We start from the raw sequence: 26,568 nt of genomic DNA on the forward strand, positions 1-26,568 counted from the left end.
TTATACTGCACGTAACGCAACAACTAGTGGATCGTAAGCAGCCAAATCATACTATCCCAGTGCAAAATATCTTGAAATCATGTTACTTTATTTGCAATATGTAACAGCTAGCTGTTCCAGTCTGTTATAATGCGGTACATGAATGACCTTCCATAAAGCAATGTGCATCACGTTATGCATTTTGATTTATCATGGTCGCAGCCCCTGAAGATTGCAGGGGGTGGCAGAAAGAAGTCATCATACAGTGTGGGATGACAGTAGAATTCATGAAATAATGCAAAGCTCGCAAACTGCCGCCAACGTGACAATGACTCTAGCTCAACACAGTTTTTAATTTGCTTTATTTACTATTCATACAGTCTTGCTTGAAGCTTTCTGAACTTCAAATGCTGACCACTTCACTTCATAAGTGCCTGTCATGCTGACATATCGGTCGGAAGCAAAATGGGGTATACCACTCGAGCTTCGCTTCGCATTGCCATGCCATTTCTTGGCAGCATCAGCTGCCAAGACAAGTGAGGAGGTTAATGCTTTTATCTAGAGGCAAACCAGTATGCTCCAGTTGATCCTCGCCATTCCTGCACAACAAAAACATAAAAAGGCATCGCAAGAGCAGCAAGCAACACAGCATCACGAAGCATACAGCATTTTTGCTCCTGGCAGTACACGTAAAGCCAGCCAACCAAAAGGCCTCTCACCAATTCCAAGGTTATAATTGGAGTCTGACCCCATGCAGGCAACCACCAGACAAGTATGGCTAGTGTCAGTACTGGCTGCTGGTATGCATAGGAGATGCTTCAGCGATATTTTTCCATATGTTGAGTGTCATATGCTTTTATAGGCCATGCGGAGTGGTGCTCCATCAAAATGTACTCATAATGTGATGTCTACATTGTTAGTGTAGATGACACCACGCCAACCAGGACAGAGAAGCATTAGGTTGTCGCAGGAAGCATACGGACTGCCAGAGAGAGAGAGAGAGAGGGAAAGGCAGGGATGTTAACCAGAAAGGATTCCGGTTGGCTACCCTGCACAGGGGAAGGGAATGAGGGGAATTAAAGAGGAAAGGGAGAAGTAACGGGAAATAATCACAGTCTGTCAATCAAGGCAGTCGCTCTCAAAAAGCGAACGAGTGCCTTGTTAGCCTTGATGGCAGTTGACTGTTGTGGCCACGGACCGAGGATCTTGGCCTCTGTGAAAGGGCGAGGGTCCAGGCGGTCCAGAGCACATCGCAGCTTATGTCTTTCGGCTACAAAGGCAGGGCACTCACACAAGATATGGGTGATTGTCTCATCACAGGCGCAGTTTACACAAGAAGGGCTGTCGGCCATCGCGATCCGGAAAGCATACTTATCCGTGAAGGCAACACCGAGCCATAGACGACACAGTAGTGTTGCCTCACGACGCGCTACATTACACGGAAGACGGAGGCGCAGTGGAATAAACACAGTAAGCTCATTGTGTAAGTGAACCATCTGAGGGCCGGTGAGCTAAAAAGCAATTGGTTTTGAGGAAAGGAAAGACGCAGTAATCTCCGTGGAGACCTCAACTGTGCCATGAGAGAAGGGATGAAGGAGGAAGTGGAAGAAGGAAGAGAGAAGGTGCCATAGTGGACGGCTCTGGAAGAATTTCGACCACCTGCTGCTCTTTAACTTGCGCTAACATTGCACAGCACATGGGTACCTTTTGCATTCCGTCTACACCAAAACACAGCCACTAAACTGAGCTATGCTAACTCTGAAAGCATCATGCACCAGTATTGTTGCAGCCAGTACCTCATCACTGAACTGTCTCACAGAAGAAATGTGACAGCAGGTAAAACAAAAAATAAAGAGCCAAGCAGAGCTTGCTCATCATGCAAAAACCCAACTCCAGACAGTGATGTTTTGCCCAAAGGAACAAGGAAAGAGGAAAAAAAAGCCCTCACACATGCTCAAAGTAAAAAAATTTAATGTGAAGGACACTGCACAAGAAGGAAAATGCCAATACTACATCTTCAGTGCTTGCTATAAAAGAAAGCAATAGTGAAGCTCAGGTTACGATGGCAGACAAGTGCCTCAAAACTCGTTTTTCACAAAGCCACTTCAGTGCTGTATTAATGTGTGCAACACACAGTTCCCATCTGACATCTTACTTCTGCTACAACACAAGCACCTTCACGAAGTATTCTTCACAAAAGAAGGCACACATGCATGCGTAGTTTGCTCTAGATGCAAAGCATGTTTGTACAACACTGGTATCCCAAGATTCTCCCGGTGCAATAGCTGCTAGTACCCTGCAGGGGTTCTCAAACTGGGTTCCGCGGAACACAGGGGTTCCGCGGGCTGTCTTCTTGTGTTCCGCGAGAACCTTCACCGGTCCTGATCCGGCAGCTGATATGAGACTGGCTCTGAGTGCTACTGAGCCACGCTTTGACTTGCTCTTAAAAGGGAAGCAGTACCACCCATCACATTAGTATTTGTATTAATCTGTGCTTAACTTTTGCAACTCTCTCTTTGCAAAATGCACTCGACAACATTGCTGGTAAGTGAAAGCAGGGGGGGGGGGGGGTTCCCTGGAACTTATTGAAGGCTTTTGGGGTTCCTCCAAGCAAAAAAGTTTGAGAACCCCTGCCCTACTGTATCGTGAGCATCTTCTTGGTTGGTTGGTTGATGGGGTTTAACGTCCCAAAGCGACTAAGGCTATGAGAGACGCCGTAGTGGAGGGCTCCAGAAATTTCGACCACCTGGGGTTCTTTAACGTGCACTGACATCGCACAGTACACGGGCCTCTAGAATTTCTCCTCCAAAGAAATTCGACCACCGCGGCCGGGATCGAACCCACGTCTTTCAGGTCAGCAGCCGAGCACCATAACCACTGAGCCACCGCGGCGGCTGAGCATCTTCTTACCCAAAAAAAAAAAGATAACTTTTGGTCAGAACTCAGTTCACAAACACTCTAACAGTACTGTCCAGCAGGCCATTCAGCTTTTCGAGTGGTCCCACAAAAGCCTGTGCTGTGCAATTTGAAACAAAACTACATTGCTCTGGCATCAGTGCAAAAGTGCCCCGTTACAGCACAAGACCCCAATGCGACACCTGTGAGGGAGCCAACTTGTGTGTACTGTTGTGTTTCTACCCCCCCCCCCCTTAACTCTCTTTGTGTGTTCCCGTCACACCTGTGTCCACTCGGACCACGTGGGCCCGATCATGCAGCTACCGTGAACATTCATCGAGGCCGACAACCCCGCGACGGCGGTGGGAAGTGGGATGTTTGGAATGCCACTCCGAGCCTCAGCGGATTAGTGTAGCAGGAATGCAGGAGGTATTGTTCGAGCGACCACAGAGGAGGCGACGGGCCGGCGCCGGTCACGCTGGCGGATAATTGAAGAATTCTGTGACCCCGACTCGCGTTCTGGGCATTCGGCGGGGAGGCAAGTTCATTTCACCTGCTGGAGGACTTCGGGAGATTCCTTTCCCGCAGGGCTGGATGAGTCGGCATCTCCTCCTCTCATCAACCAGCTGCGAGAGAGAGTGGAAAAGCTCGCACCTGCCCAGCCGTGGGCGGTAACAAGAACGTCCCCTTCGGTCCATCGGATTGGACAGTGCTCGTCGACCATTATTCCCCAGCCAGGGATCTGGGGAAACAGAACGGTATTTAACTCGGCCGTGAGTGTGGCCGAGAGAAGCCTGCTAGCTCCAGTCGACAACGGTTGACGAAGACGTTGCCCTTCCACTGAGAGCCATTCTCAGTCCCGCTCTATGTAATTAATGTAAATATGTGAATACAGTTTTTCCTTCACTTCCCCTACTCCCCGTCTCCGGCCCACGTTTCCTTCCTCCTTCGGCACAGCGGCGGTGTTCTTGGACCCGATGCCTGGTGGGACACGCTTCTAGCATCGACAAATATATCAACTGGTTGGCAGCGGCGGGATCTTCCACGCTTGGTCCTGGCTTCAGCAGTGGTGAGCGCTTGACTTTCTTTGGGAATCTGCCAGGCTTGATAACTCTGGAAATTTATCACTACCTGTAGATTAATCTTCTGCACGTGCTCGCTTAAGCATTTCACGTAGCAGCTTATTTTTGAAAGTCCTCGTTCGAGAGTTGCCATGGATTTGAGCAAGCTAAAGAAGCCAGAGTTGATGTTGCTGTGTGAAAAGCTGGGTATTGAGGCCAGGAAGAGTCACAGAAAGCCGCAGCTGATTGAGGCTATTAAGGAATGTGGTGCTAAGGAGGAGGGTGACAAAATTTGGGAGACCTGGGAAGTCATTCAGGAGGGAATCAGGAACGCTAAGGAGGAGGCCGACAGGGTTGAAAGGGAACGCAAGGAGAAGGCCGTTAGGCTTGAAAAAGAGCGCCTTTACCGCAAGGAAGCCGCTAAGGAGGAGGCTGACAGGATTGAAAAAGAACGCCTTTACCGCAAAGAAGCCGCTAAGGAAAAGGAAATAGAATGGCAGGAGCAATGCCGTAAGAGACGCGCTGAGCTCGAGGAACTACGTGAACGACAGCAGGAGGAGCTCACACGTAAGACTCAATTTCTCAGACGGAAAAGGGCCCGAGATCGGTTGAGGACTTTTCAGAGAGGCGAGAGCTTCAGAACTTTCCTCGCGAGTTTTGAACAGATATGTACGGAAGAGGAGCTAGATCAGGGCGAATGGTCAATGATGTTGCTGGCCATCCTTCCTTGCGATGTCAGCGCCGTATTAGCGCGACTGTCCGATGAGGATGCCAGCAACTACGACAAAGCGAAAAGTGCCCTCTTCCGATACTTCGGAATTCGTGTACAGACCGTATCTAAAAGCCGAAGTGATAGCAGCGGGCAGCGCTCCCATCAGTGCGTCAGCGACCAGCCAAAGAGCCCCGCTTGGTCAGCTACGCACATTGTAGTTGCTCAGAAGAACAGTGGCAGTCGGGAAGTTGATGTGATAATCTGCGGCACAGAGCGTCGTTGTCTGTCACCTGACAGCGACTGTGGCGCTCCAAGCCAGAGCGCGGCGTTAGCCGAAAAGCGCGATGCCGCGCAGATTTCCCTTGCAACCCAGAAAAACGTAGGCGCAGCGCAAAAATGTAGTCCTCCAGAGAGCAGTCGCGCGCTGAAAGCAGCAACTGCAAGTTCTATTGTAAGCGAGGAATGCGCCTCAGCGCTGCCTCGAAACAATGATCAGTCCAACGATGAGGGAACGACAGCCGCTCGCGACCAAACACCCGAAAATGAGTTATGCTCCAATGAAACCAGCGTCTCTTTGCCAACTGGCCGCGTCGCGATCGAGAGCCCGCTCGGGGTGCGTCTGACCGAGGCAGCCGTCTCCCAAAACCTGCCTAAGCAGCATCCCTCGATTTTCTCGAATCGCTTGGATATGCTGCCCCAAGAAAAAGGCCTTTGTTTTGGAGATAACGCTGCGCAGGTCCTTACCATTTCGAAGGCTCGTGAGGTCGCAACGCCAGCAGAGCACGTGGTTGAAGAGGGCAAACCTCAACCTGTAAGCCCGAAGCCTATAAATTCTCACGGTGATGAGCTAGGGGAGGCTTTGTTACAAACAGACGATGAGTCGAACGCCGGCGACTTAAGCCGTGACGGCTCCGCGCTACCTAATGACGAGCCAGCCCAGGACTTACTCACTGGTAGCACAGGGGTAAAGAGTACCGACAGTAGTGCAGGCTATAGTGAGTCTTCCGAAGCAGGCGCAAGTGATGAGCTGGGGCTAGGTGAGGAACTGAAAAAGAATCTAGCATTGCCCCACTCAGATGGCTTTCTCGAACTCCTTCGTGTGGACAGAGAAACGTTCACCGCTGAGCAAGAGAAAGACCAGACTCTACGAAACTTGAGTCACCAAAGTCACATAGGTGTGTCACGGAAGAACATACCTTTCCAGCTCCGTTCTGGCCTGCTGTACCGCCAGTATAAGGATAGGAAAGGTATCCAACACGACCAACTTACTGCCCGCGTCGCGAACGAGAGCCCGCTCGAGCTGCGTCTGACCAAGGCAGCCGTCTCCCAAAACCTGCCTTTGCAGTATCCCTCGATTTTCTCCAATCGCTTGGATATGCTGCCCAAAGAAAAAGGCCTTTGTTTTGGAGATGATGCTGCGCAGGTCCTTACCATTTCGAAGGCTCCAGGATTCGCAGCGCCAGCAGAGCACGCGGGTGAAGAGGGCAAACGTGACCCTGTAACCCTTATAAACTCTCACGGTAGTGAGCCAGAGCAGGCTGGATTACAAACTGATGATGAGGCGAACGCCAGCGACTTTACCTGTGACGGTTCAGCGCTTGCTAGTGACGCGCCACGCAAACCAACTGCGAGGGTTTCCACGGAGCGGCAGCGCACAGAGGTGGCCAAACGGGAAGAGTTAATTAAGGGGAAAGTGCGGCTCTTGTTGACTGCTCGACTGCAATCCGAACCGCGTAGCCGCCCCAATTTGGCACCTCGGTGCTCAAGAGTTCGCACCCGCCCCGTGGGAACACAAGCCAAGAGAACGCAACGCGCGAACCCGATCCGAGAGAGACGGATACGCTGGCACGGCATTCGCACTCGTCCGTTCCCTTCTCGCATTCTGCTTTGTGAGCGTCAGCTAAACTTCAGAACCGCGAGACTTGGACGAGGAACAGTTAAGGGTCCCAAGCTGAAATTCCTAGCCTTGTGTCCTGTTGCACCTGCTAGAGCAGCAATCGGACCGCGGCCGCGCAGGGGGCGGCTGAAGAATAGGAACCAGTAAATTCCTCTAATCGTAACGCTGTTTCTGGACGGTTTTGAGGAATAATCCTATTCAGTTTATTGTTTGTTTTCTTTTTGTTCATTTAACTCGCCTGTACAGAAATGCAAGCTGAAATTCCTAGCATTATGCAATGTCTCATCTGCTAAAGCAGCTGTCGGACTGCGGCCGCGCAAGGGGCAGATATGACGCATAATCTCATATTGAGTTTAATGCTTGTTTTTTGTCTTTTGCTCATATATCTCTCCTGTACAAGGATGAGAGCGAAATTTTGGAGATTGGCATTGCCGGACTCAGTTTACGTGCGTTACAAAAAGAGAAGAGATAATGGCAACGCTGATGGCCTCAGCCGAGGCTTTCCCGTGTAATGCCCTTTCCTGACTCCCCGGACGTTAATCCGCTATGCAAATTTGTATTTTGTTTTTTGCTTTAGCGGAAATCATTTTGTCTGTTTTGTATGTGTGTTCAGCAGCTCCACCTTCCCTTTGTGCTCTCACGGGCGGTGGCTTTCTGTGACATACACCGTGCTACGGCACCCCCCCAAAAATTTTAGGAAATTTTTCCCTTTTGGCTAAACAAGCTCTGTGTATTCTGGTTTGGTCAAACTTGGAAACTTTCGGAGGAGGACGTAAATTTCACGCGACAGCTCATTTTCTCTAAAGAGGTTTTGTTGACCGAAAACAGCTTGGCAGTTCTTAAAGTCGGTTTGGCGCTTTCTGCTTGTTGGGCTTTGGACTTTGCTGGTTGAGCTCGTTACAGCTGTCAACGAAGCAAGAAGAACCTTTGGGCCCAGCTGTGACCAAAAGCCGAACGGACACAACTCCAGGTCTCTGCGCGCAGCAGCGTTGGCTGCAACCACTACGAGACCTCTTCGGGCGGCGGACGTGCTGTTGTGTTTCAACCCCCCCCCCCCCCTTAACTCTCTTTGTGTGTTCCCGTCACACCTGTGTCCACTCGGACCACGTGGGCCCGATCATGCAGCTACCGTGAACATTCATCGAGGCCGACAACCCCGCGACGGCGGTGGGAAGTGGGATGTTTGGAATGCCACTCCGAGCCTCAGCGGATTAGTGTAGCAGGAATGCAGGAGGTATTGTTCGAGCGACCACAGAGGAGGCGACGGGCCGGCGCCGGTCACGCTGGCGGATAATTGAAGAATTCTGTGACCCCGACTCGCGTTCTGGGCATTCGGCGGGGAGGCAAGTTCATTTCACCTGCTGGAGGACTTCGGGAGATTCCTTTCCCGCAGGGCTGGATGAGTCGGCATCTCCTCCTCTCATCAACCAGCTGCGAGAGAGAGTGGAAAAGCTCGCACCTGCCCAGCCGTGGGCGGTAACAAGAACGTCCCCTTCGGTCCATCGGATTGGACAGTGCTCGTCGACCATTATTCCCCAGCCAGGGATCTGGGGAAACCGAACGGTATTTAACTCGGCCGTGAGTGTGGCCGAGAGAAGCCTGCTAGCTCCAGTCGACAACGGTTGACGAAGACGTTGCCCTTCCACTGAGAGCCATTCTCAGTCCCGCTCTATGTAATTAATGTAAATATGTGAATACAGTTTTTCCTTCACTTCCCCTACTCCCCGTCTCCGGCCCACGTTTCCTTCCTCCTTCGGCACAGCGGCGGTGTTCTTGGACCCGATGCCTGGTGGGACACGCTTCTAGCATCGACAAATATATCAGTACTGACACGACAACATTTGCCATTGTGCTCAGAGATCATTTACAGCAAAATACATAGAAGCATAGCTCATTTGCTATAACTTCATTTTTTTATCGCTGGTCCTATGCCAAGCACTAAAATAACGAGAATCCCACAAACTGCAATTCTATCTCTGCACCCTGCTTGCCATTCTAGCGCTGGTTTCTCCTGAAACAGGCTGAACGCTTATTATTTCATTGCTGAGTATTTTTTTACATGTACTATAGGGAACCAAGTCTGAAGAGACGTATGTGGCAACCAAAGCCAACAGCTGTTTTTACACTGTGGCTCAAGCCCAACTTGTAGATATGGGATGCCGGTTTATGGGGGTTTAGCACCCCAAAGCGACTCGGGCTATGAGGGACGCCAACTAGAATCCTCTAAACTGTGGTAGTCCAATGGAAGTGATCCTTCACAGATGTGGCAGCTATCTGCTTGGACCACTTTTTGCGTGTCCTGGGGCCGTATTTTGTAATGGTCCCTTTCTATTAAGGCGAAAGCCTTTAATGTCTCATCGTTGTAAGCAGCAGTTGTCGACAGAAATGTCACGCTTTTCAATTGGTCGAAACGGTCGTGACGTCACAGTGCGCGAATTTCAAACGGGGCCAATTGTACTCTGGCTAGTAACCATGCAACCAATTGAAGGGATCGTATAGTGATGCTCCAAGTAGGACTGAGCTTAGTTAATTGCTTAATTAACCAATTAGCCTAATTAACTTTTCTAGTCAGGCCATGTAAATAAAACCGAGTAGGAAATTTGTTGCGCTCGGGAATGTGGTGGTGGTGGTGAAAAACTTTAATCAAAGAGAGCTTGAGGGTTAAAAAAAAATAAATAACCCTGCTGCATGGTCGGTATCCTTAGTCCGGGACACCGCATGACGAGGCCCCGTCTCGCGCCCGCTTGACCAGAGCCCTTTGGGACTCCAGTGTGGAGCAGTTGAGGAGGGCAGTCTCCCATGCCTCTCGGGTGGGGGTGGGGGAGGGGGGAAGGTGAGGATTCTGAGTACATGCCCACACCATGTGAAAGATATCGCAGATCTCTCCACAGTGCGGGCAGCGCCCATCCGTGTTCGGATCGAAGTGTTTTGCTATTGCAGGACAGAGAAGAGTTCCTGTCTGCAGGCGCCGCAGAGTTCGCTCCTCCGCCTTACTCAGCCCCTTGGCAGGTGCCGGGTAGAGACGGTGGCTGTCGCAATAATAAATTAGGATTTCGCGGAACCGCAGAAGCGGTTTATGAGCTTCTGAGCCAGGAGAGCTAGGATGAGGAGCCCGGTGTGTGAGCGCTCGGGCGGCCGCATCAGCGGCCTCATTGCCTCGTAGACCCTGGTGGCCAGGAGCCCAGATCACTTTTGTGAGAGTTGGATTGGCGAGAGCGCGTCTTAGAATTTGCGAGGCCAGAGGTGATCCCAAGCAACCACAGATATCCGTCGAACGTACGAGCTAGATCCGAACGTCCTTTGCCGAGATCGGACGTCCATCGGACGTACGAACACAATCCGATTTCGGATATCCGTATTCGTACATCCGCCGGACGTGCGGACAGTGTCCACTTTTGTATATCCGCATGAGAGACGAGGTGGACGTCCGAAGGATGTAAGGTCGAGTATTTTCCCAGGCCATGAGTATGGACGTTTTTTATTTCACAGAAAATTCGAGTCTTTCGTGTATGTATACTGTTTTATTTGCATCAGTTGGAGGGTTTGACGCGAAGACGTTTGTAAATTGGTACGATTCCACTCCTACCTGCAGTGCAAGAGCCGCCAACGAGCTAAATTTATCTAAGTGGAGAAGCAGGTGTTGCAGAATTTTTCAAGAACTCAATGAGTAGTTTTATATTTTAAAACTTCTCCAAATTAGAGGAGTTGCGCGACATGTCCACTGTTTTCCTAGCTAAACTTGCCATTGAAACCATTCGTAAGCATCAAAACTCCCGTGCATTCTGCTATCACCATCATCATAGATGTCAGTTCGCGGTCAGACCAATCCAATCCATCAGTACGGCTCCGTAGCGCTGTTGTTGTTATGTCGCGTAGTGTTGTCGCGCAGATCTTTATAGCTCTGTTATTATAAAATGTGGCTTTGTTCGGTCTGTGGACGAAAGTTGTATGTAACTTAAGCAATTCGAAAGATACGGGAAGCGCCTGAAGCTCTTCTGGAACATCGGAATCCCGTACTGCGTCGACCTTGGTGTAAAGAAGGCTTAGTGCACATGTGATTGCCTACTAAGGTATGTATGTATCCAGTACACTTCTTGGAACTTTGCTTCTAGGACAATGCAGCATGCTCATATAACATTCGTTCACAGGACAGTGGGAGCAGTAAGCGCGAGGAGATGGCTTCCCCAAGTGTGTGTTGTTCTCACACTTTCGGGAGCCTACATCACACAGCTGCGGGAGCCCTCAACTCGCGCGACTAATTCCCACTCCTCTTCAAAGTTGCGGGACGGAGTGTTTTCGCATCTTGTTAATTTTTAAGGCATCGCTATGTTCACTGTGCCTATATAAAGAGTGACAACGCGCGGAAGCACGTGAGGTCGCAGTGGTTCGCAACGGAAGCTTTGCGGCTTTCTGTGCACAGTCGCGTACAGTGCTGCGCAGGTTAGTGCCCTAAGGCCCATGAAAATAAATAAACAGATACATTGTCAAATATGGTGTGGAAAAGTGAGAGCTGTTATTGCCTTATATTTATTGAGGTGTTTGTTAAAGTGCATTGTCTGTTATACTTGCAGCATTAAACACTTTTATTAATTGGTTTCAATGTTTTTACTTGGGCTACTGCATTGTGCCATTTGTTTCACATGACTGATGTTTGCCGGGTTCTTTTTTATTTCAGAAATCCTGTGGGTGGGAAGATTACGGATGTGTCCCCCAAGCTTGCCACATTTGAAGAGTCACATTTAAGAAATTTTCCGAATGTAACCCATTGCTCTGCTGATGTATCATCAACCACAATAAAATATGCGTGCTATGCATCAAATTGTTTTTGGTTTTATTGCATTGCGCGGAGTGAAAAAAGCACGCATGAACCATATATGCGAATATTCGAGAAAGATCCGCCAATGGACGTACTCAACTGGACGTCCGTCGGCGGGCGAACCGTATACCTTTGGCCACCTTTCGGACGGCCGACGGACGTCTACCGGCTGTTTGCGGATGTTCAGCGGACGTACAGAACATCCGAAATAGACCTCTGTCGGCCGTCCGAAGGATATCGGTGGTTGCTTGGGATATTTCGCCTGCAAGATAATGTTCACAGGCCAGGCGAGAGTCTGTAATAACCGTTTTCGATTTTGGATCGGCGGCAGCGAGAGCTATTGCGACTTCCTCCGCTCGTGTTGAATTTGGGGCCCGAAAAGATAGCCCATCGACATTCATTCCCCGGTGGACTACGGCAGCCGTGAAGAATCCCGCGGGCGACGGCCCTGTGATGTCCACGTAATAGACGCCCTCTTTATACCCATATTGCCTCTCAAGCGTGCGAACCCGCGCTTGTCGTCTGCCTTCATGTGAAGCCATGTCCATGTTACGCGGGAGCGGAGCGACCAAGAGCATGTGGCGACACAGCACCGGGATGTTCTCCGTCCCCTCTGGTATGCATGTGTGTTGGATGTGTAAGCGGTTTAGCAGGCGGCGCCCAGGCACCGTCTGCGATAGCCGCGTATATTGGTTCACGAGGTGGGCCTCCCGCAACTCCTGATAGGAGTTTACCACTCCCAACGCCTTCAGTTTGGCGTTGGAGGTAGCCACCGGAAGGTCCAGTGCTCGCTTTGTTGCCTTCCTGATGATGGCGTCAATGCGCTCGTCTTGTTGTTTGGTGGTGCGTAGGTACGGCACGGCGTAGAGGATCCGGCTGGTCACGAAGGCATAGGCGAGCCGTAGCGCGTCCCTGCCCCGCAGACCACCCCGCTTGTTGGAAACACGGCGGATCATGCGCCCTACCTGTTCACCTATGCTCTTGAGTTTCGCTATAGTAGAGTCCGGCCTAAGTTTGTTATTGATGAACAGACCCAGGATCCGGAGCTCCGCCACTTCTCTGATGGGACCGCCTGACAGAGATATGTGTAGAGACGTGTTGTCCTTGTGGTTTGTCCTGACGTGTAGAAGCTCTGATTTGGCGGGAGCACATTGGAGACCACAGTCGGCAGCATATGCTTCGACTATGGTGGCGGCCTGCTGAAGGCGGTCCTCTATCTCCCCAAGGCTCCCCTCGGTGGTCCAGATTGTAATGTCGTCTGCGTAGAGTGCGTGTTTTATGCCATCTACCTGAGCCAGTCGGCCGGGCAGGTGCATCATGGCGATGTTGAAAAGGAGCGGTGATAACACCGCCCCCTGTGGTGTACCTCGTGTACCCATAGAGTACGGGCCGTACTCCTCGTCCTCGATCCGGAGGAGTGCCTGACGCGCAGAGAGGAAGTCTCTGACATAGGCGAAGACCTTCGCCCCGCAGTTAGTGGTGTTCAAGTTAGAGAGTATGGTGGCATGTTTAACATTGTCAAACGCCCCCTTAAGATCGAGGGCGAGAATGGCCTTGTCGTTTTGTTGCATGGCTGTGGGTCGTATTATGTCCCTGTGTAGTTGGAGTAGGACATCCTGTGCAGACATGTGCGGGCGGAACCCGAACATAGTGTCTGCAAAGAGGCCCTTACCCTCCATGTATGGAGAGAGGCGATCCCGAACCATCGTCTCCATGAGCTTTCCCACACACGAGGTTAATGAGATGGGTCTCAAGTTGTCCGTAGTCACGGCTTTACCTGCTTTGGGGATGAACGTTACAAGGGATGTTTTCCATTCGAGTGGGAGCGGACACCCATCCCAGATCTGATTTATGTATTGTAGCAAATGGAGATATGCACAGTCGGAGAGGTTCGCCAACAGTTTCACTGTTATGCGATCCCGACCCGGTGCCCCACCTCGGCGCATTTTAGCCAGGGCCGCCTTAAGGTCAGGCAACTCAAAAGGGGCGTCTAAATCCTGATTTGGCTTGCCGGAGTACGTGTACTCGGGCCCAACCGGGTCGTTTGTGCGGCAGAGATACCTGTCGCACAAAGTGTCCGCAAGTTGCGCCGTCGTACCTTGGTACCCGTGCAGAGCCCGCCGGAGCTGTTTTTGCGTCTCCCCTTTCGTTTGAGAAGGGTCGATGAGGCTGCGCAAGAGACGCCAAGTCCCCTTCGAGCTCATCTGACGCGCTGCCGAGTTGCAGCGCTCTATCCAATCGGTGTCTGTGAGCTGGGCGGCATATGCCGCAGCCTGCTCCGTAAGTTGTGCAATACGAGCTCTAAGCTTGCGATTCGTCTTGTGTTTCTTCCATCGTTTTGTTAAGCTCCGGCGCGCCTCCCACAGATGCAGGAGGTGATTGTCCACTGCGGGGATCTCGTCGGTGGTGTGAAGTGTTTGCGTGTGTTGTTTCTGTATGTTGGTGACCTGTGTTGCCCACTCCGCATAGCCGTCAGAGAATAGTACCGGAGGGACGTCCTGAATTCGAAATTGGTGCCAATTGGTTATTTTCGCCTGGCCCCATTTTTTACGGGCTGCCTTCGCCAAAAGCGTGATGCGGAGAAGGCAGTGGTCGCTGCCCAGGGTATCCCCCAGGTTCTCCCATGTGGCGTTTGTAGTGTTCCTAACCAGAGATAAGTCAGGACACGTGTCACGGGTGACCGAGTTGCCCACACGTGTGGGGCAAGACGGATCCGTGAGCAACGTAAGACGAAGGGTGGAGATGAGCTCCGCCAGTATCGAACCCCGGTCTTCGGCGTGCGAGACGAGCATGCTATCCACTCCGCCATGCCAGCTCGATGGTTTGGAATGAACAACGGCGCGTCTAGTGAATACGGTGTCTTCGCTCACTCTCATCCTCCTCTCTTCCCTTTCGGCGAGGTTTAGGTGTCCACCGAGATATGAGAGGCAGATACATTTCCTTTCCTTAAAAAACAATTTACCGACGCGAGGCGTAGAACCGAATGGGCGATGGCGTTCTATGGACTCCCTGGCAGCGTTGCAAGACGCTGTCGCGTTCCACTCAGAGGGGAAGCTTAACATCTTAACCACACATCAGTGACCACACTTTAGGACAAAAAAGTGCCCCCCTGAATTTTCACGGGTGTCCACCGAGATATGCGAGACAGTTACTGCGTAATTTCCTTTCCCCAAATACAATTTTCATTTTCTTCATTACCGGCCCTCTTTGTCTTCTTTCACTCCCACTTCCTCCCTTCCTCTACGGTGCGGTTCAGGTGTCCCCCGAGATGACAGAGAATTACTGCGCCATTTAAGTGTTGCGTTCAAGGGCAAGGCATCGCGCCGAACGGGTGGTAGCGTTCCGTGGACTCCCTGGCAGCGCTACAACAAGCTGTCGCGTAACACTCCTAAAGGCGAAGCTTAACCTAATTAATTAGCAGTTAATTAATATTCAGAAATTAATCAGTAATTAATCATTAATTAGTGATTTGTCATCACTTTGTAATTAGTACTCAATTATGTGACGTCACCAGTGCCACAGAAGCAGCGAAAGTGGTGCGGAAAACGCTTTCGCCTCTACGCACTTTAGACAGTCAAAGTGCCCCTGAATTTTTCTATTTGGTCCTCTGCAATTGGTCACTGCTCCCATTGCCACAGGGCATTAGAGCAGGTGTCACACTGGTCACAACAGAGAGAGGAGAGGAGAGGAGACTTTAAAGAATAATGGAGAGGTCTGCGTGGTTATGGGCCTGGCATGCTACTCCAGATGAGGGTGAAAGAAGAGGGTGAAAAAGAGAGAGAGAGAAAAAAAAAGGTGATATCATACACTCAACACTCACGCACTCACAAACATACATGATTGTCAAAGTATGTCCCCTAACATCGTGTCCCTTAGAAAAACTAAGAATGCTTTTGTCCCTCGCTCAGGCCAAGTCGCATTAGTCCAGGGTCCAAGGACATGCTCTAGGTGCACGGGGTTGTCCTGACGAAGTCCTAAAGCATTTAACAGTGCCTTGCGATGGGTATTAAAGATTTGGCAGTGGCAGATCAAGTGTTGAAGATCCTCGCGCAAACCACATGTCGGGCACAGAGGCCTACCTGATACACCAATTTTATAAAGATAGAATTTAGTAAGGGCAACGTCCAGATTAATTAGGTGCAGGCAATTACAGCCACGTCTATCTAAATTGCGTGGCATGCGGAATTCACAAGTGGGGTCGATGCGAAGGAGGGGTCTGTATTGGCGCCGCGGATCACACCACAAAGAGCATTGCGTCTGCCAGGATTTAGTAGAGAGAAGTCTCGCGCCATCACTACGAGAAAAGGGTATGGGTAGGAACAAGGAGGTGTCGCCATGCGCCGACCTTGCTGCACCGTCAGCACGATCGTTGCCTACGAGGCCGCAGTGACCGGGTAACCACTGAAGCACAACACGGTGACGTAGCTCACAGGCCTCGGTGTGTAATCTGTTCAAGTCATAGACGATCTGCTCCTGATGGCTTCCTGTTGACTTTATTGATTGTAGAGTAGCGCGAGAGTGATTGAAGATAACCACGCTGTTGGCGGTTGTTGTAGAATGTAAGTACTAAATGCAGCACGCAGAGCAGCCAGCTCAGTAGCAGTAGTCGAGGTGCGGTGACTGAGTGTCGCTGAAATTGTGGTGCACGTTGACGGAATCCAGACGCCAATCGCTGATGATAAGGACGTGACAGAGCCATCAGTGTAGATGTGGCAGTACGCATTGTAGCAACCGTGGATGCGCTCAAGCGCAAAGTATTTAAGTGCAGGGTTTGGGGTGTTTGTTTTTATTTTAATGCCAGGGATTGTAAAAATGTGGAACGCTTCATGATTTTGCGTGTCATCCTTGGTAAATTTAACAAATTGGTAAATTTAACAGAAACATGCCTATGATGCCACATGCATGCGCAAACACATCTCGAGCTCATGTCACACTGGCTGACAGGCACAGACACCTGCAGGTGATGGTGAAGAATGACGCCTTTGACATGCCTGATGAGCTTTATCGCACTCTGGGCAAAGAAACTGGATGTCGTTTGTGTGACATACTGGCATGGCGTGGTCCATGTGACTCAGCCGGACTGGATGAGGCAGCAAGATGCTGGCTAGTGGTAGCGCCGTGACCAGACCGGCTGTGTATGCGATTTAGGCATTAGCTTTCCCACCTGCTGTTGCTTTTGGAACATTGACGTCATGGCCAAATGCAATGGATCGTTACAGAATACAGCCCCTGGAAGCTTTTGCCCCCAGTAGTAGCTAGTGCCACTAAAAGCATTTTTTTTTTTTTTTGTGGTCTAATCTCGATTTCTGCACCCTTTGAGTGGTGCAGATGATGAAGAGGTAGAAGGAGAGCACCTAGAAAGGCAAAGACCATCAGCTTCAAACATCAAGGCTGGCATTTATCACAAGCCTTCTCTCTCTTGCAACTCTCGCTATAAATTCCATGTTATGACCCACTTAGCAACCTTGCTTGTTCTTCCAACTTTGCCTCTACAAGTGTTGAGCCAGTGTAGAATGTACTCACATTTTACAGCGAGTTTACTATAAAAGCAAAGCACGCTATCCAAGAACTTTGCCTCAAGTGGTGAGCAAGTGATGAATGTACTCACATTTTCCAGCAAGTTTCCTACAAAGTACATTATAGTAGAGAATGAAGGTTTTTCTTCAGCTTCAATCCCATGTGCTGTTTTTGCAGACATTCTTGCACAGTCATTAACACTTTCATTCCTTGCAGTATACCTTTCAACAAATGACCAGTCATTTTTCATTGATGTACCTCATGCACAAAAGATTTATTATCTAGTGAATGCATAGTGAAAGTTGTTGCTGTAAAAAAAAGCACAAATCTCACACTTATTACTAAATTTTGGGACACAGTCATTAGGTTTGTCAAGGGTAAATGCATATAAATGATACAACAATGCACGTAATGTGAAACACAAAAGATCATGCACACCTAAGAAGGCCCCTTGAGGGCTTTTATAAAGATGGAGCATGCACTAATTTTGGTGAAAATCATAAAGTTCAGTCAATGGTAAATTTATCCACTTAACAATGCACACAAACTCAAACAAAAAATAAATGACCATCCACACCCGAGAAAATTTCATACTTGTTTGTACAAACATCAAAAACAAAATATCATGCACACCTAAAAAGGCACCATACGAGTTTTTGTAAAGGTGGAGCGTACACGTAACTTTTCTTTGATCGACTGCCTCATGCGAGCCTTCATACAGTCAGTTACGTTAAAGAGCATATCGTCCTTGAAAAAGAATAGCCTGACATGCAGAAGTCCATCCGAAATTCGAACAATTTCAACAAGGAGGTCTTTGCGAGTGATGCAGTCCAGAAATACCTCATTCATTTCCGTGTTCCAACCTGTCTCGTCACCTGGGCAGCTGAGTCCATCTGCCACAATGCAAGCCGGATACGCCTGCAATGGCAGGTGTGCGAAGCATGCATTGAGGGCTTTCACTTCCTTCACCGGTAGCCACTCACAATACCCAAAGTCTACGAAGAACACCCGGAGAAAATCATTGTGGCCAACTGACACAACTTGTCCTCTGTACCAACACTTGTCACGATTGCTCCTGGCAGCCACAAGCTCTCCTTCGGCCTTGGTGAACAATCTGTCTTCGCTGAAATTCCTGCGATTGCACTCATGTTGCATGTCTTCCACGAGGCCTTCCAAAGACAGCTTTGATTTGAAAGCCACATCTTCAACAATAAGCTGCTCAAACGGACTTTTCCCATAAGGGAATATAAGGTAGAAGAAACTTGGGCTCTTCCATGCAGACACCTGCCCAAATACCCAGCTCTCCAAAACAGGTGGCTGCATTTTTCTTGGAAGGCTGAGAACAGGCTCATTGACGTGCAGTAGCGCTGAGTTGGCTGCTTCTTCAGCAACATGGCTGTAAACACAATATTGTCCCTGCTTACAAGTGCCCTTTGCACTGAAAAATTTACAGATGCGGTGACCATTTTTGACAGTAAACTTCGAGGTTGCCACGCCTGGGTCATCGGTGTTCACATTGTAGCTGTTGAGCACATCGTTGTAGTCATCCTGCATGGGATCAAACTGCATGTCTGCAAAATTTGTACTTTGTACAGGCGCTTCCTTTCTCGCCTTTCTTTCAGTCGCCATCCTTGCATAGCCATCTCTGATCATGCACTCAGCCACATTGCCGTGAGTCTCGCTAAACAACTTTACTAGGTGGACTTGGTCACCAAATTCGTCACCACAGCTCTGTGTCTCCAGAATTTCCACTGTAAGTGCCGTGTCAGCATGAGTGAGTGCTTCAAAACTAGAGACAGCTGCCTCTGTCCACTCTGACCATGGCCGAATGCCAGTAAGATGGAATCTCAGAGCAAGAGGGCTTATGGAACAAAGCCTTCTGTCCATCCTGAACAGGTACGAGGAACTAACGACTTTCCTATTGCCATAGTCTATTAAAAAGATGCGACATTTTTCAAAGTTTAGAACCTCTTCAACTCGTACCCTGGCTCCTGTCTCATGTGGCAAATCACGATAGATGAAGTGTGAGCCCTTTTTGATTTCACGTTTAGAGCATGCCCTCTCGCTGCACGAGGAGCTTATAATGCTGCACACTTTCGAAAGGTCCTTCGACTTGGCAGTGAGCTGTCCATACCAGTGATCAGGTGTGCAAATATATGTGACCTTAATCTGCCAGGAATGTACCCTTGGTATTTCCGCCACCGCTAATTCATAGCAGGACGCCGATCCCTCGCTGGGAGTGTCAGCGCGGTCTGAAAGAGTCGATGATGATGCTTCAGACGTCGTGGAGGCGCCTTCTTCGCACGGAGGCAATGCAAGCCTGCTTGTAACTAGCGCCTCGTTTCCGTCTATAGCCGGGATGTCATCAAGGTAATGCAAGCGCTGGGCATAGCAATTATAGACAAGCATCTCGCCAACATTTAGCCTAACCTCTCCCATTCTCTTTGTGGAGCACGTAACGAACAGGTCAACCTCGTAGACGCCTGCTTCTGTGACGCTGTGGAATATGGCTTCGTATGAAGGTACGCAGGAGGGCAACAATTCCATCAAGTCCAAGCGCGAGCTGCGCTCTGTTGGCCGTATCCCACGCAGGCAACATTTCACGGTCCCACACGGTTCGGCTATCGCCCGCGCGTCGATGGGGTACACACAGTACAGCTCTACAAAATCCTCGCGGCCGGTGTCTACGTAAAGGACTCTGGCCAGTGCTTGTAAGCCGCTCAAATTTGTGTGCACGTCTGTTATCTGCGCACGAAGCCCCTCTTCCATTCTGCCGTCCTGACACACCAGGCAATACATTCCAATAAGCGCTTCGCGTACGTGGCGTCTCTGGTCATCAACGCAGAAGTTCTCGTAGGGGTATTCAGGCAAGTCATCCGGGTTGTAACGCAGGAAGACTCTGGCCGGTCCATCGTAGTAAGTCACACGAACTGGGACGCAAACTTCAAAAGGCACACTACGCGGAGGCGGTATTAAATCCGTCGCAACCGCTGCGGTCGTACAATTCTCCGGAGCCATCGTGGATTATCCGGAGACGCCCTATGCCACAGCTATGGTCCCGCACAGTAAGAGAGAGATCGCGGCACGACACGATGAAGCCATTATCAAGGAAAAATTAATGGAGACTACCGAACACCCCATCAGGAAGCGCTCGAAGCTGGCTGAACTGTGAGCACCGTGGCTCCAGAAGCTTCCCAGAGCCTCGACGCGTTTCGAACACACACCACCACCACCACCACTCGGTTCTTGGCTTCGACTTTGACTGCCGTAATGACGTAAAGCCGTAAGCCGTAAAGGCTGGTAGACATGCAAGCATGCATGCAAGCGACTGAATATTTCCAACTTGTTGGACCTCGCTGCTTGCCGCCGCGAACACTTAAATTAAATTAAATTGTTTTTTTTTTTGGAAGGGAAATGGCGCAGTATCTGTCTCACATATCTTGGTGGACACCTGAACCGCGCCGTAGGGGAAGGGATAAAGGAGGGAGTGAGTGAAGTAAGGAAAGAAGTGATGCCGTAGTGGAGGGCTCTAAGTGCGTTTGTATCCGCTATGCACCCTGGCCAATCCCCAGCCGTGGGTATGTTCCATTAGGCCCGAGGACATCATCATCATTAATTTCGGCCACCTAATCTTTAACGTGTGCAAAAACACAGCCGCGACGATTCAAAATAGGTTTTTGCGCTGCGGTGGCAGGATTCGCTGGCGTTTTCACTCGCATATGCCTCATCATGGCATCATGACTCGTGAGGACGAGGGTAACGAGGATCCCGTCACCGCCCGTCATTCCCGTGTCATGCTCGTGCCAAATGCACACCTTCTGGGGGTGGCTTGAGCATCTTGAAATGCGTGCCATGTGGCTAAGCACGGTGGTGTGAAGCTCGGCCTCATGACTCGTGAGGGCGACACTGCCTTGAGTGTGGGTCAAACCCACACGTCTTTTCTTGAGCTGTACCACTTTGGCTGCACACATGATAGTGTTTAATGGTTAAGAAGCACTACCGCTAAAGTCAAAGTCATTAAACTTGAGTCTTTTATAGTTTATTCCTGCATATATGTTGCACGTACGAATTATGCAACACTGTTAGCTCCCACTGCCAAGGCTGCAAGTGCAGATAATTTGCAGTGTTGGTACATACTGAACATAAAATACATGTATCGCAAAGATCAACATGTCAATTTGGAGCTAACAGGTAATTTTTCACTTGGAAAGCCCAATATTGGAAGCCAATAATTCCCTTGGCTAGGATCTGCATATTCCTCTATATATACAAAACAGCAAACTAATCAGGTTCTTGTAAAAAGATATAGCAGCCTCACCTGCTGAATTGTTTTCAGCATTTCTACCATCACTCCAGTCATCATCAAATGAAGTAACCTTGTTGAACTGACACGTGCCAATGCCTCCAGGAAAGAGTATGGTAAGAAAAAGTTTTGTTCATTGGCAATATGCATTTATCACTTCGGTTTTTTGTCATTTCATTTGAGTTGGGAGCCAACACATAATCTTCTTATAAGTATTCCAATTGGAAGCTAACTGAAGTGCACAAGTGGAATGCCGACGGTCTATATGTACTGGAATTTTCTGATTGGTTATAAATACAGGTGGAATATTTCGCACCTGGAAAGTCCATTTTGAAACCAGTGGTATTTCTTTTACAGGGCAGACAAATACACAAATGGGAATTTTTCAATTGGGTTTTGCCTGGGCATGCACGCATACAATGCTAACTTCCAACAAAGTTTTACTGCAAACATGATTTTATTCTGATACCAGCCATGTTACCAGCGGTCCCACCAAGACATGCAAGGACAAAACCGATAGCATGACATGTCACACAGATACATCTTCGACAGGAACTCAGCTAGAACACAGCATTGGTATAAAATCAAAGCTAGTCTGCTGTAAAACCTCATAGGAAATCAGCACTGCGCATGTGCACATTCTTTCCGTCATCGCCCTGTTCATGCTACACATTTTTCTTCAGTATGCCCTAGGCTATAGTTGGTTGTAAAAGATTGTGATAAATTTTAATTTAATAAAGATCAATGGGACAGATTTCTGCATCAAACATGCATCAACAGCTGGTGTACTACGATGTGAAAGTGTGTGTGTGTGTGTATGTTGGGGGGGGGTCTTTGTCAGCAGAGCAAAAGCAACAGTTTTCCTAAACCAATCGCAGAAAGCACTTAAGTTCATTGTTGATGATTTAACGCCCTTGCAACACCTGCTTGCTCAAGGTGTGATTAATTGCAAGATGAGTACCTTTCAGAAGTGAGGCCTAGTTTGTCTACCTTCTTTTTACCCATGCATGTGTGTATTCTACACTGCTAGTTGAACATATGTCAACATTACTGCAAGTGCTGCAACACAGGTGTACGGGCCTGATGTCTGTTGACGCAGAATACCAAATGATGCCCCACATTAGCAAACAGTGGACTAATCCTTTATTGCTGAAAAAATGTTTCTGCACTTAATGTGTGTGCAGGGTCTTGAAGGTCTAGCAAAGACAAAGAAATATTATGGCTGCAGGAATTACATGTAAGTGAAAGAAAACTGCACCCAATGGGAAAAAAAGGAAAGAGGGAAAAACATGAGCTGCATGAATGCTTCCTTGGTGCAAGTTATCTTTGTATGTCAGTTGTTTGCAAAATTAAGCATTTCATGCCCCACTGCAGAACAAATGCTCACAGTAAAAAAATTTTTGAAATTGAAAAAAAAAGTTAACAAGAATCCAAACCACAAAACACTTTACAAACACCTTTGTATCCTTTTCTGAGTTAAAACAAAAAAACTAGATTTTTATCCAATGTATTTATAAAAAATATAAAACTCGTAAAGTCTCTTATGTATAATTTACAGCTTGATATTGAGCCTTCCTTTGATTACCGTAGGTATCTATGCACCTGAAGTTGTTTATGGTTTATGGGGGTTAAACGTCACAAAGCAACTCAGGCTATGAGGGACGCCATAGTGGAGGGCTCCGGAAATTTCGACCACCTGGGGTTCTTTAACGTGCACTGGCATCGCACAGTTCACGGGCCTCTAGAATATCGCCTGCATCGAAATTCAACTGCCGCAGCCGGGATCGAACCCGCGTCTTTCGGATCAGCAGCCGAGTGCCATAACCACTGAGCCGCCGCGGCGGTCACCTGAAGTTGTGGCAATGATTTCACTTGTGTAATGTTAGTGTTTCTTTCCTGTAAAATTTAGCTTATGAATCAGATAGGCACACAGCATATGGCATAGTCTGTCGGCCTACACTTAACCACAACCCATGATAATGCACAAAAAATAGATCAGCAGAGATATGTCCAAGTTGCAAATGCATTCAGATTCTCAAAAGGCCACTGTTGTCAGTTGCATTTTATAATATCAGGTGTGTGGTCATTTTTAATCTTGAATAATGCATTCTCCATACTCTAGATGATGCTAAGGGTGACCTTGTGACTTATGACCACTACAATCCCAAGCAAAGCCTTTTCAGCCACACATTTATTAAAATTTTTGTCTTAACCCATTCACTTCCATGGTCTGTCCCCGATGGCACAGAACAACCTGGGTTGCTGGAGAGAATCTGCAACAACTTGCTCTGAAAAGATCATATGGGAGAACATTTTATTTTATTTGACTGTCAAGGACAATCGCAAATTAGAGCAAGTAGGTAAAATTTCTCTTGTCTGTAAAAAATCTTTTAGCAGTCAGGTATGTGAAGTGAAGAGTTGAATCTGTTGCACTCCCGACAGCTTTCGTTATTTTTTCCTGTGCTTTGTACATTAAATGTACAAAGCACAAATGTCTTGCAAAGAAAAATTGTTCGCCTCATTGTAAACTTAGAACCAAGGTCAAATATTCAACCCATAATAACATCACTTAATATGATCTGTGTGGATAATATTTATGAATATCGCTTGTTACAATTAACTTATTTCGGTTCGGCAGGTATGGATAATTTCTTGGTAAAACTTGCATCTCTTGAACACCGCACTGCAATAGTAAACACTAGATGCACTGACACATGGTCCCTACCACATTTTAGAACAGACTACAAATTGCAATCCTTGGCTCATAATCTTCCCGTTTTTCTCAACAAATATAAAGACACTGTTGGTTTTAGTCCTAAGCAATTGAGAACCTACTTCGTGCAAGTATAATCTATCCATACATGTGTTCCTACTTTAAATTTTATACTCGAATTTACAAACATTCTGCCTTGTTGAGCTTTTTCCATTGATTTTATTATTGATCAACTTTTTGTTTTGTTTTCATGTCGTGCTACAGTGACGTATGCATTGTAATAACACTTTTGTATAACACTGTTTGCTCCTGCTATGTTGTGTACTGGTTTCCTGGGCCTTTGTCAAGCTGTTTGTACAGCTTTTAGCCCAGGCGACCATCCACTTGTTGGAAAATAAATTTGATTTGATTTGAAATACTTGGGTTATGTCTTCTGCTATGCCATGATTGGGAGCTATTTGGTGATCAAAATGGTGCCAACGACAAGCCATTAGACGCATTTGGGATGAAGCTGCAGCTGCTTTTTGGGGCTCTTGTGCACGCCAACACAGTCACATGAAAAATATTTTCGACAAGATAAACTTTCCTCACGGTGTACACCACTCTTTTTCAGTTGCTTTTGGTAGAATATGTAGCTGTTGAAAACAGCTAAATACATCACACTGTCGAATTTTCTTGCAAGCTTTTCAGATTTCTAAGCCAGTACTCAAGTTACATCTGAAGAGCAAGGCTCAGAGTCCAAGTCTTAAACCCCACCTTGCTGATCAAGTCGCGCTCACTGCTTTCACTATCCTGCAAAGGTTAGGCTACTTGTAGTCTGCATACCCTCACTGTCAAAAAGCAGCGCATGAAATTCAGAGCCCCTGAAACTTCAGTCTTCCCACGATCCTGTGGTTGTGTTCAAAAGAAGTGCGAGAAAATAATTTCTTTTCCTGCAAATATTTTAAAGAAACATGGTAGTCACTAAATTACTGTAATGTAATTAATTTTCTTGGTAATTTATAATTATTTTTCTCCTCTAGTAATTTATTAATGTAATGAATTACATTCGTGCAGTAATTATGAAGCGAAAGTAATTAATTACGTCAGAAATGCGTTTGTTAACAGTGTATCACTGCTGTTCGTGTCGGCAAATATGTGATCACTCGTTTGCCATGTCGGGCACCTCGAAAGCAGGAGCAATGCAAAAAAAGTCTAGGCCAGCAAAGGAGCTAAGTTGCACATGCTGGTGGGTGGTGATGTGCGTGCGCTATAAGGCTACCTTGGAACTTGAAAAAGGGAAAGCTATGTAGCTACAGGCAGTTCATACAAACACAGACATAATGACTAGGGCCTGGAAATTTAGGCATTTGCCTAAACATGCCTATAAATGCCTAAACGGGGGATTTTTGCACATGCCTGCCTTTTTGTCATTTTTTAGGATATGCTACCTATTTAACCGCACTTTTTGCCTATAAATGCCTAAATCCGGCACTTCGGTCCTCGGTGCCATTTTTCAATTTTGAGACATCCGTCTATGTACGACGAAAGGCGCGCGCCGATGCACGCACAGAAGGCACGGGTCCCGCCGAACGTGTTTCTCGAATTGTAACTTCAACGCAGTGTAACGAAGTGTTTATCTTGAAGTGTAGCAAGAGGCGAGTTTGGAAAGAGACCTGACATACAGTAGTGTAAACTTCTCAAAATTGACGGAAAGGATGACAAAGTTAGAAAAGGCTGGACTCTCAACAGATGAATCGTTGAAGGTAGTGGCACAAGTACCAGCAGCACTTCGGGAACTGGAAGGAAAAGGCGCTACTGCTTCTACGAAGATGCAACAATTGCAGGAAAAAAATAGATGCCTAGAAACAATTTCCCAAGTAACAGACTTTCTATGCGGAGGTGATACGACCACATCACCTGAAGGCCTAAGTCTTTATTAACTCTCATGTTTTAGGTTCGCGCCACTAAGTTCATGTGATGTCAAAAGAAGCCTTTAAAAGTACAAACCTATGCTTAGCGAAAACCGAATGAGCTTCAAGCTCGAAAACCTGAGAATGCGCTTTATTGCTTCAGTTGAGGACTACGTACGCTCCTTGCTTGACTTACAAATCTTGTACTTATGAATAAAGAGTATTATTCAAAGCGCCTATTTTTGCTTTATAGCGCCTATTTCAATATTTTTTAGAGCCTAGATGCCTGCCTATTTCAGGGTTCTTTAGTGCCTAAATTTCCGGGCCCTAATAATGACACACTATTTTATGATTTCTTAGTTGTACCCAAAGCTGCAAGAGTTTTTAATCATGCAAAAAACAGGGTTGCTGTGAAATGGATCAATCAGTAGAACGTCTATTCAGCTCAGCGATGTGCATCTTATTGTCAGAGCAGGGAAAACATTTTGACGCCAACCTTGAAACTCGGCTGCTCCTGCGATGCAGTCAGCTGAGAAGTCTTAAATGATTGTAGGAGCTGCATGTAGTGTACTTTTTGCATGTGTGAGAATTAAAAAGTAATTTAAAAATAACTGAAATTACTTTGTGAAAGTAATTGTAATGTAATGTCATTAGGTTTTGTGAGCATTGATTTGTATTTTAATTTATTTGCTCTTTAGCAATTTCCTTGAAAGTAATTAGTAATGTAGTTTAATTACATTTCAGGAGTAATTTTGCTATGTATGATTTTCGAAACATTAGTGA

General features: G+C 47.8%; 1 protein-coding gene and 1 long non-coding RNA gene across 2 annotated transcripts; one reads left to right on the forward strand and one right to left on the reverse strand.

The window, feature by feature from the left end:
* Positions 1-323: 323 nt before the first annotated feature.
* Positions 324-20,149, reverse strand: LOC149343272 (uncharacterized). Its single transcript, XM_089545802.1, has 2 exons — positions 17,718-20,149; positions 324-578 (listed from the first exon to the last, which is right to left on the reverse strand). The coding sequence occupies exons 1-2, from the start codon at positions 19,893-19,895 to the stop codon at positions 534-536; spliced, it is 2,223 nt and encodes a 740-aa protein (XP_089401928.1). The 5' UTR covers positions 19,896-20,149; the 3' UTR covers positions 324-533.
* LOC149343273 (uncharacterized) lies at positions 10,280-11,363 on the forward strand. The gene is made up of 2 exons (XR_016282701.1): positions 10,280-10,614; positions 11,220-11,363. It is a non-coding gene; the product is annotated as an uncharacterized LOC149343273 (long non-coding RNA).
* Positions 20,150-26,568: the final 6,419 nt, after the last annotated feature.

This window comes from Amblyomma mixtum, chromosome 5, assembly GCF_055824585.1.
Source record: "Amblyomma mixtum isolate Tamu chromosome 5, ASM5582458v1, whole genome shotgun sequence".
Lineage (NCBI taxonomy): Eukaryota > Metazoa > Arthropoda > Arachnida > Ixodida > Ixodidae > Amblyomma > Amblyomma mixtum.

Coding starts and splice junctions, on each gene's coding strand:
- LOC149343272 (XM_089545802.1), bottom strand. CDS start 19,895: ATGGCTCCGGAGAATTGTACGACCGCAGCGGTTGCGACGGATTTAATA. Junction 579..17,717: donor GGAACACGGAAATGAATGAG/GTATTTCTGGAC, acceptor TTTGTTGTGCAG/GAATGGCGAGGATCAACTGG.